The sequence below is a fragment of the Hippoglossus hippoglossus genome, chromosome 15 (genome assembly GCF_009819705.1).
Source record: "Hippoglossus hippoglossus isolate fHipHip1 chromosome 15, fHipHip1.pri, whole genome shotgun sequence".
NCBI classification, from domain to species: Eukaryota; Metazoa; Chordata; class Actinopteri; order Pleuronectiformes; family Pleuronectidae; genus Hippoglossus; species Hippoglossus hippoglossus.
Genome location: NC_047165.1, coordinates 11320331 through 11337929, shown reverse-complemented (window position 1 = coordinate 11337929; position 17599 = coordinate 11320331). Strand labels below are relative to the sequence as shown.

At 44.2% G+C, this 17599-nt stretch overlaps 1 protein-coding gene across 3 annotated transcripts in view; it reads left to right on the top strand.

The window, feature by feature from the left end:
- The first annotated feature begins 551 nt into the window (after window positions 1-551).
- Window positions 552-17599, top strand: part of tet1 (tet methylcytosine dioxygenase 1) — a 30586-nt gene continuing 13538 nt past the window's right edge. For all 3 annotated transcript variants that reach the window (XM_034608381.1, XM_034608382.1, XM_034608383.1), the window contains exons 1-2: window positions 552-1159; window positions 1833-4216. In XM_034608381.1, coding sequence (XP_034464272.1) covers window positions 2021-4216 — 2196 coding nt within the window. In that variant the 5' untranslated portion in view covers window positions 552-1159; window positions 1833-2020. The remainder of the gene's footprint in view (window positions 1160-1832; window positions 4217-17599) is intronic.

Sequence of the window (17599 nt, the reverse complement as noted above, 5' to 3'; positions counted from 1 at the left end):
TTGTGCAAGTATTCCAGGAAGCACTGCAGTACAAGTGTCTTGAATTACTAGTGGGAAAAAAACGTTATTATTCTTAATCTTGAACCGTCTTCAACTAGTATCAGACTTTAAATCACCAAGTTAAGGTTGTGGGATTTCAAAATTGCAATTTCTCTAAATGAATATGGTAAAAATGCTCATGTTTAGTCAGTGTTGTATATATGGAAAACGGGTGACACGCTATCACACTTAAATACGTGAAGCTCCTATGAATATAATCCAATTTCATATCATGCATTTTGTCTATACTGCGTTGACATTTTATTTTGAAAGCCGGAAGCAGTCGTTTGCTTATCCTATCGCTGAAATATATTTCCAGTTCAGTGAACTTGTCTTTGTTGTGTTCGGGGGACGTAAATATTGCTGTTACCTCTTTTCAGAGGAAGTCCCTCATTTACCGACACGTGTTTTCAGAGAGTGAGAAAAATTAATGGCGGATAAAGTAGTGCTGTCAAAGCTGTACCGTAAAACTCAGGATAAGGGCGCAGTCGGGATCCAGGGGGCGGCAGGTTTTGGACCGCGCGGGGAGGACGGCTCTCCTGACCGCAGTCCGGGTTTTCCAGCGCACCCTCCTCCCTCCCTCCCTCCCTCCCTCCTCAGCCGAGGACGGGGTTCGTGTCCAGCGGAGACCGAGGGCTTGCGTCTGGTGGAGGGAGAGAGAGTGAGCGGGGGGGGCTGGCCCTGGGTGGATTTGACACAAGAGGGATTTGCGTGTTAAACGGGTGTCGCGCAACGCTATTAACAAAACGAGCGGCTGGGTGCGTGTGGCTCCTCTGTGTCATGTCCGTGCGTCAGCGTCGAGAGAGCAGCGAGCTCGGTCTATATTTGCCGAGGAGGGAAGCGGATCCACGGTGTCGCTGGTGTCCGGCCGGAGCGGAGTATTATTAGCAGCTCGCACCGTGTGTCTCTCGCTGGTATGTCAAGCATTCGTGCCGTCAACGTGTGTGTGTGGGGAGAAAACCTCCCGGGCAACAACACAACACGCACTAAAGTCAGGTTCCCGCTGGTTTGTATCCACGCGGCGCTTTGAACGACAGCGGTCAAGTGCAACAACAACAACAACAACAACAACAACCACAACATAATAACAACCAGCAGCAGCAGCGGCGGTTTTTACACGGTAATAACCTTCTTCTTCCGCCAGTCAGAGACACGAAAACAGGATCCGACCTCCGGACAGAGCCCGCTCCTCAGCGTGTTTGCCCTTTAAACTGCTGCAGCCGCACGGGAAGCTGCGGTTTTTTTACGCGCTTATTAGCATTTAATAGATATATTTACTGTTATTATTTTCTTTACAGACATGTTAGATTGTGTTTTCGACGTTAAACCTGCAGCACTTGCTCGGCCCGAGGATATTTCAGGCGGGGCGAAAGTGTCATTCACCAGCAAAGTCAAGAGACATTGTGTATGTTCAGCGTTTTAGCTTCTACTACAATGTTGTCAAACTTCAAATTGTACTAAATGTTTTTGAGTAAGATTATTACCCTGAAAACACATTTTAAGGTTGATTTATGTCTTCATTTTGAGTAAACTACTGTTATTATTGTTATTACTACAAATTCTAGAGTCTAAAAATACATTTAAAGGTGCTGGGGCTATTTATGTTTTTTCATTTTTGTCTTATTTATTCATTCTGAGTAATGTATTTTTTTTTATTATAACTAAATATACATTTTAAGCAGCAATGGCTATTTGTAGCTATTGTGTGTTATTATTTCTCTGTTGATACATTTAAAGGTGCTGCGGCTATTTGTATTTTTGATTTTTGTCTTTTTCCCCCCCTTCCTTTATAGGTCATGCACTGTAATTACACACCAACAGAACCATCCTGTTCTTCAGTTCAGGAATAAACACACTAAAAAAAGGGAGCTTCATTTTTTTTTTTTTAAAAGGAAAAAAAACTTGTGTGCTGACCAAAAGATAAACATTCACTTGGCTCCCATGCTGGCTCCCAGGAATCCTCTCCTCCACACCCTCAGCCATGCCTGCCACCACCAAAACCGCCAGGAGACAGACACCTGTTCAGAGAAAAAATGCCCAGAAAGTGATCAGCACTAAGAGGAGAACTTGTAACTCAAATAAACCCCAGGGAGCAGCGGCAGAGAGACCCCAGAAAACACCTGCAGAACCCAAAAGGTCAACACCCAGAGCACAGGCACAGTCAGGCCAAAGCACCCGTGGAAGAGGAGTCGGTGGGCCTGCTGGCCGTGGCCCTGGGGGGTCCCCTGGCAGAGTTAACTATGCCCTGAATAAAACAGGATCTGCAAGGCTTAGACAGCAGAACAATCTGCCCGACCTGTGTGCTGAGTTACAGCACCCCCCAGGGCGAAGGGCATCCCTGCGGGGCACTCGGCTGTCCGTCCCTCCCTGCCAGCCTCCTAAACCTCGTGGAAAAGGGAGGAAGAGCAGGGGGGGCGCTGGGAGAGGAGCAGCGTCACAGCTGAGGAGCACAAGAAGCCGGCCCTCAAGCACCAGCATCAACGATTCAACTCCAGACGAGGATGAGGAGGAAAATTTGAAACCGGACACCTGTGATGTCGATGAAATCCTTCCAGTGTCTCTAAAGACGAATTTTGAAGTTCCTGCGAGTATCAAAGATCAGGGTCCAGGGGTCAACAATGCAAAAGAGGGCAGCCCTCTTAAAGCAGACTCGCCACCATGTCACGACACACTGGAGGATTGTGTGCAGGGCAGCTGTGCCAGTACTAAAACCCAGCAAGACAAAAAGACTGCCGATGAGGGTGACCTGCTGTGTATGACTGGAGAACCTGTGTGTGATGATGCTGACGGACAGCTGAAACTCTGCGATGACGGATGTAAAGACAGCACCTCTGAGCCCTCTGTGCTAACCAGTACTGGCTCACCAGGGGGGCAGGGGGCCAGCGACGGAAATGACACTTCACCCGCCGTTGGACACAAGATTGATAATCTTGGCAGCGATGGTGAGCAAGATGATGAGTTTACCATCCAAGAGGAAGGTAACACGTTGGACTTGAAAGAGAACAGGGCAGGTGAAAGAATGATAGCTGTCACAGAGGGAAAAGAGGAGAGAAGAGAGAGTTTCCAGGCAGATGAAGCCTTCAAGAGACTCGACGAGACTGTGGAAGAGATGGAGGAGGTCGTTGAGAGGCTGGGGAACGGTGAGGGAGAAGAGAGCGGGACTAAAGAAAAGGAGAATTATGTATCTGTCAAAGCTACTGACCTCCACCCCGGCACTCCAGCCTCTCAACCTGTAGATCCTCCTTGTTCTAACAAAGGCCCGACAGCGCTGTCAGAATCACCTGCAAGTGTGCTACGAGTCTCCAACACAGCTACCTCAAATCCAACCAAAGCCCCCTCCTCCACGTCAGACTCCCTTTATTTAGAAGCTCTGAACAAGGGAAAGACAGACATGCAACCTACCACTTGTGGTGCTAAACCTTACATCCCAGAGTCCTCGGCGGTCCCTGAAACTACCCTGATGTCGCAGACTGTTCTTGTGAAGAGAAACACGCCAGTTATTATCCATAGTGACTCCCTTAAACCTAGAAGCTTGAGGGATTTGAGTCAGGGGGAGCCACACAGACTGCAGAGGCTAGACATCCCTCCTCCTCAGGGAGAAAGACGAGTGTGCACACCAGCGGAGACGAAGACCAAAGATGGTGAATCCAATCCGGAGCCATTGGATTTCCGCAGCCAGAAAGGGACATCCTTGCTGTCACTGTCCCCGGTTCCTCAGTCGAGCACGGGTGCCCTCACGGCTGAGTGTGAATCAAACCTTAGCAAGGGCGGCGTTGTTGCAGCAGCGATGGAGCCGGACCTGGTGCCAAAGATCTCAACTCCCACTCTGGACAGTAGCTCCACCTTGTCCTGCAGCTCGGAAAGCACTCATTCCTCTTTTTCATTTGACACCGAATCAGACGCAGGGTATGGAGAGCCCAGCCCCTCTGTTCTACCCAGATCGTGGGGGCCAGATGGGGCCTGCTTGCCCTCCTGGACTGCTCCTAAACCACACAGGAAAGAGAAGAAGAAGCGCAGCAGGTGTGGGATGTGCGAGCCGTGCCTGAGGAAGATCAACTGTGGCCAGTGCAGCTGCTGCCTCAACCGCAGGACCGGCCACCAGATCTGCAAGCTGAGGAAGTGTGTGGAACTGAGGAAGAGGAGACCTTCATCTCCACTCACTCTCTCTGCGGCACAGGTGAGGCATAAAGTAAACTGCACCGGTGAATTTGAATTTCACTTAACAGGAAGAGTCAGAACCTTGGTTGTTTCCCACAAAGGGGTACATTTAGTCAACAGTCAGAGCATGACTACACTGGAGCTCCTTTGTGCGTGTGCAAACAGCTGATCTGAAGCAACTGAAAAGAAGAGCAATTGTTACTGTCTGACATCATTGCTTTTGAAGTTTTCCCAGTTGTTTGGTGTTAGCAGCTATAATCGAGTGAGTCAGAGTCGAAACAGAAGGTTTCACTTTCACGATGTGAGTTTTCTCGGTCGGTTTGAACAGAGGCTGCATACTTTACTTCATGGTGCCTTCCTGTTATATGTTGATATATGTTGTACGAGTGGAGTGATGAAAGGGGAAGTACTTAAGTCTTTGTGTGTGTGTGGAGAAAAGAGATCAGGTATGAATGCATGCGCGACTCGTGCCCCATGTGAGACTGGAAGGCGCTGTCACATGACCGGCAGCAGGTCAGCATGTGTTGAAAGTAAGAGTCTGTTTGTGTTAGTGTGCATTTGGAGTGTGGATGGGTTTGGCCATGTAAGCAAATTTGAGCCTGATGCTTTTGCTCGGTGGCACTGAATGGCTTTGTGAACGCATATTTTACGAGACAACCCAGTAAGACAATTAACATCCATGACCCTGGTTTAGTTTTTTTCTGAGTCAATTTTAAATCTGCTCCACTTTTTTCTATCAAATTACATGTGACAGTGTCAGTGTGACCGCGTAAAAGGGGACGTTTGTAGTAATGAACCCAAAGAGAATTATCACGTGAATCTGCAGCTTCCCTTGTCTTTAGCTGTTTGAATTACAACTTATTGGTTCACTCTCACTTCTCCCAGGCGCCAGGTTTCAGAGAATAAGGTCTATAAACCCAACATAAGCAGAAGTAGCATCTTGCTGGTAAACACTGTGGAGCATTTAGTAGCTAAAAAACAGATATTCAGTAAGGTAAGAATGCTGCTCCCTGTATGCAGCATGTGTAAGAAGGCAACTGTTTGCTTTAAAAAAAAAAATTAAATGACAGAATATTGTTTGGAAATGTTTTGTTGGGACTGTGTGATTGTCAGCTTGGAGTTCTGTCTGTTTTTTGTATGTTTGTTGGTCTGTATCTTTCTCTGCAGGATTACGCAAAAACCACCAAACATATTTCCGTTTAAAATTGGACATGGATCCGGACAAAGGGGTGGATCTTTTCCTTCTCTAAAGAGGTTATGTTTTCACCCCTTGTATTTTGGTTTGCTTATTTGTAAGCAAGATTACACTAAACCAACTGGACATATTACCACAAAACTTGTGGTATGGGTCAGAGAAGAATCCATACAATTTTGGTTTGGATCTGGCTTTCTTTAACATTGTGAGGGCGTTTGTTTCATTATGCATGGAACTATAAGAAGTAGTTTTGACATTTTTGAGATGAGTGGCTAAGTTGCTTAAAGCATGTGCAGTTTCTGGTTCTTTATCTATTACATACTTGTGTAAAGACAGCAGGCCAAAAGAGATTTTTCAATCATTTTGGTCAGTGGGAATACGTGTTTCTCAGGCAGCTGCATGGCAACTCGAGCTACATAACCATGTACATGTGTTCACTGGTGTCCATGTGGCTGGGGGAGGTATGTGTGAGTGAGGGTCCATGTGGCTCTGCAGCCTTGCGTGCGCAATTGTGCATGCATCCACTGGCTGAGCGCTCCGAGTGGTAGCAGTGGCAGTAGCAGATTAGGGTTGATTGACCTTTGTGCACTATTTCTGAGCACACGAGGGGGCGAGGAGGGAGAGATCAGGCCGGCCAGAGATTTACAAACATATTATTTGGAATAGCCTGGAATGTGGGTCAGTGTGTGTGTGTGTGTGTGTGTGTGTGTGTGTGTGTGTGTGTGTGTGTGTGTGTGTGTGTGTGTGTGTGTGTGTGTGTGTGTGTGTGTGTGTGTGTGTGTGTGTGTGTGTGTGTGTGTGTGTGTGTGGCTCAGACTCAGACACATTTACAGCGCACGGCATGTGCCTGTGACTTTAGACAGTGTGTTTGTAGGCTGCTGTTAGAAAGACAGACAGGGTAAAACAACTAAACATCTGATCCACTATCACTCACACAACAGAGCCTGTTGTTATTTCCTCATTTGTCTTAACTGACATCACGCTGGCCTACACAAATATGTAGCAATAACATATTTGTGGTTTGAGAACAGGGTTTTTTGTTGGATTCTGTCTGTGTAAGTGCTGGGTTAAAGCAGGTGCCGTCAAGACAGATGGTACGATGCTGTCTGGCAAATCCTCAACTTCATCCTTTGCTTAATTCTCTGATGCAGAACAGGTAGAGCAAGGTTGCCTTTTGTCTTGTGTTTAAAAATATAAATTAAGACAGCATGCTGTCAGTGTATGTGGGTTAACCTTTTGTGTACTTGTAGTGTGAGTAATACGTTGACATACTTGCAGGCCAGTCTTGCTGATCAAGCTCACACACCCTTCCAGCGAATGTTTATGTCTCTAGGAGGATTTTTTTTTTCCAAACGGTGCAAAGGCCAGTGAGGAATTTACATAGTGGCACATGAGTTGTGTTTCTGGTTTTACAACAGTGAGTGAATGAGCAACCACACCAAGATTGGTTTGGTCCTTAAACACATACATTTCAGATTCAGCAGTGCGTGAGTATGGGCGAAGCCGAATTCCAAAAACACTCCGAACTGTTTTGATTGTGTCTGTGTGTAAGAAAGTGAGTGTCAAACACACTGCGATTGGAGCTTTCCCTTGAAAAATGTCTGGTTTCACTCAGGCTTAAGGCCCCCCTCATATACTTGCCTTGTATAGGGGCCAGGACGACAAGGCTGAGATGTAGCCCTGAACACACACAAACACCAGTGTTGTAGTGGACATGATACACAAGTATACACTGTATACCCACGAAGAAAGTTCCTGGATTTCTGTATATCCACTTAAATACTGGGTAGAGTTTAACTGGAAGGAAGACATCGTTTTACTTCCATTAATAAAATTCTCCCTGTGTACTTCAATGTCGCGAATCATGGACGTTGGTGTACCACAATACTACAATAAATTTGCGTGCTGAAACACACACACGCCCATAACACACACATGCACAAACCCTAACAGTTCACAGAGTGCAAAAGCTCCTGTATTTGTCGAGTGAATTTGACTTGACATGTTTAGAGCTCAAGGCTGAATAACTGACTCTATTTTTTATAGACTCACTATGGTTATGTTAGGATTCATAGTTCATTCAATCTAATTAACACGTCTTTTTAATACAGTAAAAACAAGCACATCAAACAACACACAACCATTATTAGTGTTTAAACACTGAAGATGTGACCCGTTGTTGCCCCTCAGTCAGTCGGTGCCGGCAGCTCATTTTACTTCTATAACCAGTCAAGGGTTAGGGTTAGGGTTATATATATATATTTGGAAAAATGCAAAAGGAGTAGCACTCGCAGGTAGCATTGTGAACTATTATCTGTGCATGCTGCTGTCTCCTTATCACTGTATTTACCAATACCTAGTGAGGTGCACTTAAGGTGAGGTTGAGGTGCACCATAATTACATAGCAAAGCTCAGTTCAGGACAACACAACTGCAGGTTCCCTCTATTTCCCATGCATACACAGAGTCAGCTCAGCTCAGCTCCTCCTGCGAACTCATTTATCTTCCGCGCTTCTTGCTCTATTACCTTTTTTGCTGCTGCAGTGCGTTTACCAGAGGTGTAGCCAGCTGAGATCACACATGTATCAGGAAAAAACTCGTGGGTCCCTCAGACAGAGCTCTGGTAGCCAGGACCGGCAGCCTGCAGCACCCAGCAGTGACTGTTTACTTTGGCAGTACCGCAGATATTCAAAGCGATGTGTATGTCTGTGATTGATTCATACTTGTGGGTTTTTGTGGAAGTGCGGTGTTCACTTATATGGCTCTATATATGTTTTTTTTTGTAGCCTGTAGTTGAGACCATCATGCAGCAAAAACACCCTCATTGTTCTTAAATGGATCCAACTTAACATCAAGTGAGAGGGATTTTTTCCCTTCAGACATCCCTTGTCAGCTCTGAACTCCTCTTCCCTCTCTAGCACACAAAAGTGGAGGTCGTAAGCGCTCACGGTTGCCATGGTGACCTCATTGTCTGCAGCTGACCTTTGACCTGCCTCGGTTGTCTGATGGAGTATTCTCAGGGTCGTAATGAGGATTAGTGGAGATAACCAACGGACACACACTCTTGTGGGTTTAAGGCTCTGAACTTGGTAACCTGCATCCAGGTAATAAGGTTAAACTGCGCAGCTTGTCCTGCTCATGGTGGCTCAGCAGGAAGCTGTCTGCCCCAAACGTCACATTCAGTAACATAATTGCTAACTGCACTAATACTCTGTGATTAAAAAGTACACATGAAGACACATGAATATTTTGATTTTCTGTTTTTTGATATTCTCAATGCTCTACTTTTACATTTGTTATGCAGTTGCATTGTCACTATGTTATCATGTTGTGTTTTGCTGCAGTGTGAGCAACTTTATCCCAAACAACAAACTGAGCTATGACATTTAACGATCTTGAACGTTGATTGATAGTGTTAATCCAAATTATTTCAAGATGCTGTAGCAATGTTCTCAAACAAACATACAAATCAAGTCTTTCACCGAACATAAAAAATAGACGCCCGCAATAATATCACTGCAACATCAACACGTATAAAAGAAGACAATCTTTTTGGTTTGATGCAATATCTCGCTTAATCATGATTCAAGTCTCTTTAGGATGATTATCATTCTATACTGAAGGGAAATGGGACAGCTGGAACATAAAAAACCTTGGAAAAACTTTCATTTGTGTATTAATTGTAGTATATAAGTACATAAAAGTAAACTTGCAGAGAGGCAGGATTGGTGACTCTTTCTAAAGCATGATAGAGTTTGGTGCGTCACTCTGTATCCTATTTGTGATTGAAAGAGAAATCATATCCTTTCACAAGAAGGAGTCCAGGATCCCCCACATACGCACGTGGGCACAGTGGCAATGTGCTGAACGACGGGTGCACATCCACGTATTCAACCCTCTTCATTACATAAACGTGTGGGACAGAAGGGGGCCGAGGTAGCGAGGAAGATTCGTGAAATGTCAGAGATGCTGCCAACATTTGAACAGAGCTAACTCATTATGACTGAGGGGAGTTTTTGTTGTGTTTCTGCCTCCTCTCCCTCTCCTCGGACTTCTCCTCTTCTTTGGCACAAACACGTTTTATGACATGAGTCTGCCTCTGATGAGGGCTGCTTTGTATTTTCTGTTAACCTGGTCCACACCAAATAAAAGTAAAAAGACCCTGTGAGGTAGTTATCTGTCATGGCTGCAGGGTTAGCTGGGTATTGGCCCAGAAAAAAAAGGAGAAATGTCTGTTTTATTTGATTTATTGCTCAATTGTATTGCCAGAGCCCACTACACATCAGAGCAGATCTAAGACCCAGACTGTGCCCAGCTGAAGTTTTACATCCAACCAGAGACAGTCATTTAATAACATGGGACGTCACGAAGATGCTGCTTACTTTAATGTTTTAAAAAATTAATTTGAACACATGGCAGGTTTGTGTGTTTTATGCTCTGCAATATGTCTAACCCTACAGATGTTTACAGAGTTAAACTTTTAAAGTGCTCTGCTCCTAAGACTTTGGGTTTGTTCTCACTGTTGTAAGGCTTTAAGTCCCCGGATAAGCTTTGAAGTCGTGCCACTTGGTTTCTCTGGGTGAAAAAAAATCCTCATTTTGCCCCCTAAAAGAAATGCCACTCAAATCCTAGCAAGGGCACACAATGGCCTCCATCTGGAGAAACCAGAGGTTATTCATGCATCACCCTGACTTAGCCTGCTCTTGAAGAGGATATAAAAACTCCCATTGCCTTGCTCCTTCCTGTCAGTACATCCAAAGGATCTGCCCCAGAATGCCACTCAGTCATAACTGATTATTGTCTCTATGTTGCACGCACTGCAGCTTGCAAGCAGTCTGCAGACAAGTATGCCGATGTGTGCGTGCATACACGTGTCAACATGCTTACTCAGCATGTTGCATTAGCACAAACCCAAGTACGGCTCTCATACTATGACTCAATGTGTTAAAAGCAGCAAGGCCCTGACACTTCATAATGCTGGGCATACATAGTACAGTTTTAGAAATACTGTTGTTAAATTCCGTGTTAAACATAGGGCTATATCAGTGTAAAATGCACCTATAGAAAGCTACAGAGCCCCTCTGGTGGCTTTTAGGGAAAACTAGAGAATAGGACGTGCACCGTACACTGACTGATTGATTCCACACTGTGGTGGAAATGTTTGCAATTACCTGTTATATCCTCCTCTGGGTCCGTACATGGATCACAGCGGACATTTAGGCTAAAAACATGGTGTAAATGACACAGTTTCGAGTTGAATTTGAATACCGAAACTTACGGACACTTGGATGGCACCACAGGAGCAGTATGGAGGCATCTTCTGTTTTTTTCTGTTGTTTTTCTACGTTAAAAGTATTGTGCACTCAAACACTTCACCCACCCCTCCATCGGCATAGTGGTGAGTAGATAACAAGATAATGAATTTTCATTTTTGGGTGAACTATCACTTTAATACGTCACTGTGTGCAAAGAAAACCTACAGGTACAAAGATAAATACAAAGAAAGACAAAGCAGGCACAAGACTAAAAAGCACATTTTGTTGAATGAAGGTTTTAAGTTCATCCCTCCTCTCCTCGATGGGTTAGGGTTGTCAAAGTTGGAGTGACCCAATGTCCTTACATATTGACCATCAGTGCTGGTCCCTAAATCAAGTCCATGTGGGTTTTGGGTGTGGTGTTGAATGGTGCACATTTCCTGCCAAGAGTGGGACTGTAGTATGTTACATAACGGAGTCTGTGTTTATGTGTGTGAAATGGAATTTTGAATGTGAATCCATTGTGTCCTTAAAATAGCCTCATCTGTGGGCTACACGCTATCCATACAGGAAGTATGTGTGTGTGTGTGGGTGTGTGTGTGTGTTGAAGAGGCAGAGAGCGTGCAGAAGAGAGTGCGGAAAGCTATGTTGTGGACATGTAGATGTTTTGTTGGAAAAGAAAGTTGTAGCCTCGAAAGTTTGCTGAATATGAGCCTCAGTGCTGCCTCCTCTCAGGTAACACAGACTTAATGGTTACAAGGTTCTCCTCAAGGCCCACACGACCTCAGTCTGGCTTCATTAGATCCAAATGTAAATGTGGATTGGTACCCCTCATTCATAGTCTCTAAACATTGGTGTGTGTTTGGTCTTTAACCTGTACAAAGAGGTGTTTGAGTGTGAGATTGTGTGAGAGGTTGTGCATGCATGGGCTGGATGTGCAGCATGAGGAAGGCTTCAAGCACAGAGTCATGTTTTCCCATAGTTGCCATCACTCACTTCAGCACCTTTAACTACACAATGAACAGGATTTTTAAGGTTGATACCAATTTCATTCACACATTTCACACTCAAAGTAAAAGTTTGCCATTAATTATCTGGACTGTGGTGACCTGCCATATTCTTACATCCATCTACAGTTTTAGAATGAACCAAAACATTTATTTTTACACTTCTCATGATAACCTAAGAGGTCTTTAACTTTGTGTGTTGCTGTGGTACTGCTTTGTAAAGCTTGTTTTTTATGCTATAGTCCTTAATGCTTTTACCATCCACACAGACAGTCAAACCACATACTCTCTGCAGTTTTCTGCTTTTGTGCATTTGTGCATTTGGTATAAAAGAAGAGTTTTACATTAAGACCTATGTGAGTTCTCATTCAGAGCGCTCCCTACTGGACTGAGTAGAAACACCTATCTTTGGCTTATAATTACTGATATTCTTTGTTGCTTATTGGCTGTTATTAAATGTTAATATTGATTTATCTGCAAGCAGCATAAATTGGGCAATAAAATCAGCCCACCAGTCCCCCCCCCCAGCTTCCTTTTTCCTTATTTGACAATTGCAGGATCATCATCATCTACCTTTAACTGACCATGAGCGGTAGAGAGTTACAACTTTACTAGAAAACAAATAACAGCTGTAACTCGCGCCAACTAACCGCCAGAGATCTGTAGCTTGACCATGCAAATGGGGGACAATTTTTCATTAGCGTTGGCAGTAAAGTCAATTATTGGCAACATTTATATTTGGCTCCGCTCCATCACTGGAGCCGGTCTCCAGTGGGTCAGCCTCCAGATGTGTCAGAGACAGTTTACGACTGTGTTGCAGAGTGACTCTCTTTACCTCTTTGCCTGCACGCCTGTGTACTGTATAGCCTCAGGTGATTAATGCTCAGACTACTTGTTTCTAACGAGAACTGGGGAACTCGTTTAAGGGGGAAAACATATGGGACACTTAAAGAGCAAATTAGGGTGTGGTGAAATATTGTTGGTAGTTGGTTGTGGAGTATTTTTCGGATGAAGGAATGGAGTGGCTTCAGGAGGAGGAATATTGAAGGCTGAGATGCAGTGTGGAGCATCTCAGCCTTGTGTGAAGCCAGTATTTTCATTCTGTAATGCAGGTTTTTTTCATTGTGATAAAGGTAGTTTAACATTGTGGAATAATATATTTTTTCACATTTTAATACCTTATTTGATAGAATCAAAGATTGCATGAGCAGATCAGATTTACAGGGTAAACTGCAAATGATTTGTTTTATGTATGTTTCGTTATATATTGATATTATATATTTCATATGGCTGTTGTGTAGTCCAAGTCCTTTAAACATGGTATCCCTATTAATGCCTCAGCAGCACACTCGTAGTTGACATGACAGCGGTTGGTAGGTGTGTATACACAAGGTGTGTGGTTATTGTTTGGGTTGTGTAACCTGTTTAACAGTAGTGTGTAGCCTCCATAAACGTCAAACCTGTCAGACTGCCTGTGTCATTACCATTAAGAGGATATCTTCCTATTAACTGCCATAATGAATCTGAAAACATTTATGACATCTCAGGTAACCCTCTCCTCAAGTTGGTAAAGCCCGGAGAATGTCCACACAATTGTGTCCGGATATTTTCCGGACTTTGCCTTTCATATATGAAAAGTGTGTTGAAATATGTACACATTGCATCTGTGTTTGTTTTACAATGTGTCAGGGAAATGACTTAACGTTGAATATGAGCATTAATAGATGCAAACTACATCTTCACCTACCTGCTTTGCAAAGGATGTGATATCTTTGAACCTTTCCATTCAACAAAATCAATCTGACGAATGAGAGAGAGACAGTTTTACTCTTCATAAATGCTGGGCATTTGTTCAAGGCACATATGTATGAAGCCACACGGTGCAGGAGTTTGACTGAGATAAGCTTGAAGTGTCTAACTGACCAACTGACTGTTGAACTCAGTCGTTTGATAAAGACAGTTGTGCAAAAATGGGAGTAAGAACACTAATCTTTAACATACTTTAAAAAACTGCAACATAGTGTTTCAAAACACTGTGGTTACTTTTTGAGATTGTGACATACAGGAAATTGTTCTCATGAACTGCACTTCCCACCATGACCTGCTTTTTCCCCATTTGTTTCCTCCTGAAGTTTGCTTGCTGGACAAACTACACAGTTATAGTTTTTCATTGTTGTGTCTGCACTAAGCCCTGCGCTCCCTGCTTCCACAATCAAACACACGGTTGGTTACTAGAACAGGCACTGGCTTGGGCTGCCTTCATGTTTTTCGTGTCCTGGCGTGACCTCAACGTCTTGGCCACATGGTTGCCTTTAAAACAGGGGGAGTGTTTCACTCTCGCTTAACATTGCTTTCTCTCTTCTTGTTTTCTCTCTAACCGCAGCTTTTCTGCTTAGAATGAGACGAAAAGGCTTTTGGGGGGGGGGGGGTAGGCGAGAGATGGGTGATGTGAGAATCCATGCTCGATCATGTGGGTGTTGCAGAAAATCATGGAGCCACGCGGATGACAGTGTTTGTAATTGTTTAAGAGGCGGGGTCATGATGTAACACGCTTCATACTGTGTCTAACTGTGCACCACTTCCTTATAATGTAATAGATCACATGCCTTACAACTGTGGGGGGGAGACACACTCGCAAACATCTGCAAACTGGCTAGTGTCATTGTCATGTGATGTGTTGGCCTCTGCTTTAACAGAGTAAGTGTTTTACTCATGGCTTTAAAATTAATTTATAATATTTATTAATCTGTTGTATTTTTTATTAGCTGATGGATTGTTTTTTTGTAAAATGGATGTGTAAAAAGTTATGTTTTTTTTGTTTATATGTCTGAACAGCAGTCTAAAACCCAAAGATATGGGATTTTACGTTGATATTAATATGTGAAAAAAAGCATTTAAGGAGATTTTTATGGCATTTAATCAGTTTGTGTCAGTTGTGTATGTATAGTTTTCAGTGAAAATCTCCAAGAGCTCAGAATATGTGCTGGTGAGCAGCTTCAGGGGTTAATATCTCAGCGGTGACGGATTTGTTTTCCTCTGATCCCGATCCAGCAAGTGTGCAGTATCCGCTCCACAGCTTGCCTCCTGTCCATGTGCATAGGGCTGGAGTAAAAAGCCCACATAGGGGATCCTTTGTTTAGGAGAGTCTAGGCATGGAAGATAATTTACAAGCCGCTAAGGTCCTCACGCCATTGGCTGATGAGGCTCTGTCTGCGTCTGCAAAAGGCATCCCGTATGTGTGTGTGTGTATGTGGGTCTATATGTGTGTGTGTGTGTATGCACGTCTGCTGTAGCAGCACTTTGCTACAGCGGCTCACAGTCGCCCTAGTCATGACACCCAGGATCTTGTCCTGCACACGGCTACTGTAGCCAGCGTTTTCTTTTGAGGCTAAAGGAAGCCACAGCAAGATGGCCACCAGCACCTTTTAGGGATATACTGCCCTAAACCAGAGGTGGAGGGGGGGGCTTCCTCTGAGGACAGACAAGGTAATAGCAGCCGGAGCATTCACCCTGGGGTCTTTTGTCTCGCTGCAGATGGGTCAGCTTTAGCGGAGCTCATCTCGAGGTTATCATCTGTTGTCTGTCTCTCTCTCTCTCTCTCTCTCTCTCTCTCTCTCTCTCTCTCTCTCTTTCACTACCACCCTGGATTTAGCTGATTGGAGCGCTTCATTTGGAGGCTGGTGTTGTTATAGTTACTACTGAACCACTGAGGATCTGGGCTTCTGTGTGTGTTTGTGGCTTCTGTGTGTGTTTGGCTTGTCTTTTCCAGGTGGGATTAGAGGATGTGACAACAAAATCATCAACAAAGAGGTCAGTCAGTTTCCACGGTAACAGACATCCCTCTTCCATTTTCCCGTCGCTGATCCTTTCTTGGCTGTTGTGTTGTGTGAAGAGCCCCTTCGCGCCCCCTTTTCGTCCTTGCAGTGTTTTGGACAGCCATATTTATACACCTGCTGTTTTCTGCCTCACAGAGAAGTGGAGCGCGCGTAAGCCTCGGGTCGTAACTTGTAATTTAGCCGGCTTTACTTGTTTGGCTGCAGTAGTGAAGGTGTTATTGTTATTGTGCAGTTTGTGTAGAGAAGTTCCCGCTGGTACTGATGCAGTCTTTATCTGTGTAATTTTATAGTTGACTAAGCTCTAATTCGTGAGCCAGCTCCTTCAAGTTTGTTGGGTGAACACTGTTGAGTAGGTTTTGTGTTGTTGACTACTGTGCGTTACGTTGAGCGCGATGCACACAGGAAACGCTCTCTGAATGAATGAAGGAAATGTTCACGTGTTGAGAGAAACAGATATAAACCACTACTCACTACTCACAGGAAGGAAGCATGTGCCTCTTCAGTGTTTCACTGTGAGGAGACGCAGATAAAGGTTGCGCATGAATATGGGGGTCTCTCTATTATCAGTCCTTGCACACACTGCGTGTGCAGATGTTTTTATTTACTGAATACGAGCGTGTGTTTGCTTTGAGAGGGGATACACACTTCTTCAAACCTCCCTGGAGATTTATCTCCTGAGAGAAGGTTGTTAAGATTCAAGTGACGGTCACACTTCTGTTGCCATGGCAGGTCTCTGAACGCTTAGCTACACTTTCAAGCATATGTTTTGTTTGATTTCTTTCAAAGCTTTGATGGGCGCTACAGACGAGCACGTGTTTGACTTGCACAAAAGCAAAGGACAGCGTTTGCATTTTAAAAACGCCATGGTGCAAGCGTGAGTGACTCGAGACGCCCTGAGGCAGACACAGCGCGCACAAACACAAAGACACAGCCCTAACACATCACAGGCCCAGCGTCCTCTCCCCCCAGAGACCCGGGGACTAAATGAGAGCACATGACTTTGCATTTACATTCTGCATTAGGCTTTTTGCTGCCACAAGATTAAACGAAATGCATTCAAAGAGGGGCTGCGTTTTGACGTCAGCCTCAGATCATGAACACTTGAAAGGATGCGCAGTCAGTCACACGCGTACGCATGCATAGAGACACGCGTGTGTCTGGTGCAGTGCTGGAAGGCGGCCAGTGGCGCTTTGTCACTGAAAGCAGTTTATTGTGACAGACACACTGCCCCCCCCCCCTCTCTCTCTCTCTCTGCTCCCCAACTTATTCCCTCTTTATCTCTCTGCCTCATTTCCACGTGTTTTGCAAAGCAGGTATCTTGATGCCTGGTTGCATTGGTAACCCCAGTATTGCTTCAGTCTGAGCTTCAGATATCTGTTGCATCAGCAATGTGTTTCTAGTAGTAAGGCTCTGTCCTGGCAGTCATGGATAGACAGTGGAGTGGGGAGAACGAGCGATGGATCAGAGAGAGATCAGATCAGTGAAAAGAACCTTAAAGTAGTAATCATTTTATTTATCATGAACAGCTCTGTGGTCACTGCAACTCTCACTTGCATTGCCAAACAAGAGCTGAACTTAGACCAAAAATACTCCCTTCTGCTTTTTAATAATCTTCTTCTAAACAGTGTGCCGTGCATTCCTGTGAATAACAGGCCAAAAACATACACAATGTGGTGTCATTTTCAAATAACTTTAAAACAGCTACACTGTAGGTAAATGACATTTTAAGCTATGTATCTCTTGCAGGAGGCAAAAATACACTTTTTTTCCTCTGGCTTTAATCAGTTTAACAACATATTGCTTTTTTATTCTCTTTCCTTTCCTATGAAACATCGCTTTCTGCTCACTTTTTTGTCTCTACATTTGTATTCACTGAATTTACACTGCAGCTTCTTGTTGGGTGTTAAATCTCCTTATATTATACAGTCTGGGATCTAGAGCCAGGAGATTGTTCGGTATTAATCCTCTTAGAACTCAGCGCTGCCTTTGACACCTTTTATTTTCCTAATTCAGTTAAGTGCTTTTTTGCTCTGCACTACTTTACCTCTTATTTTTCAGTAGCTTTTTTTACTCACAGAGACCAGAGTTTATTCCTCTGCTTCACAGGCCT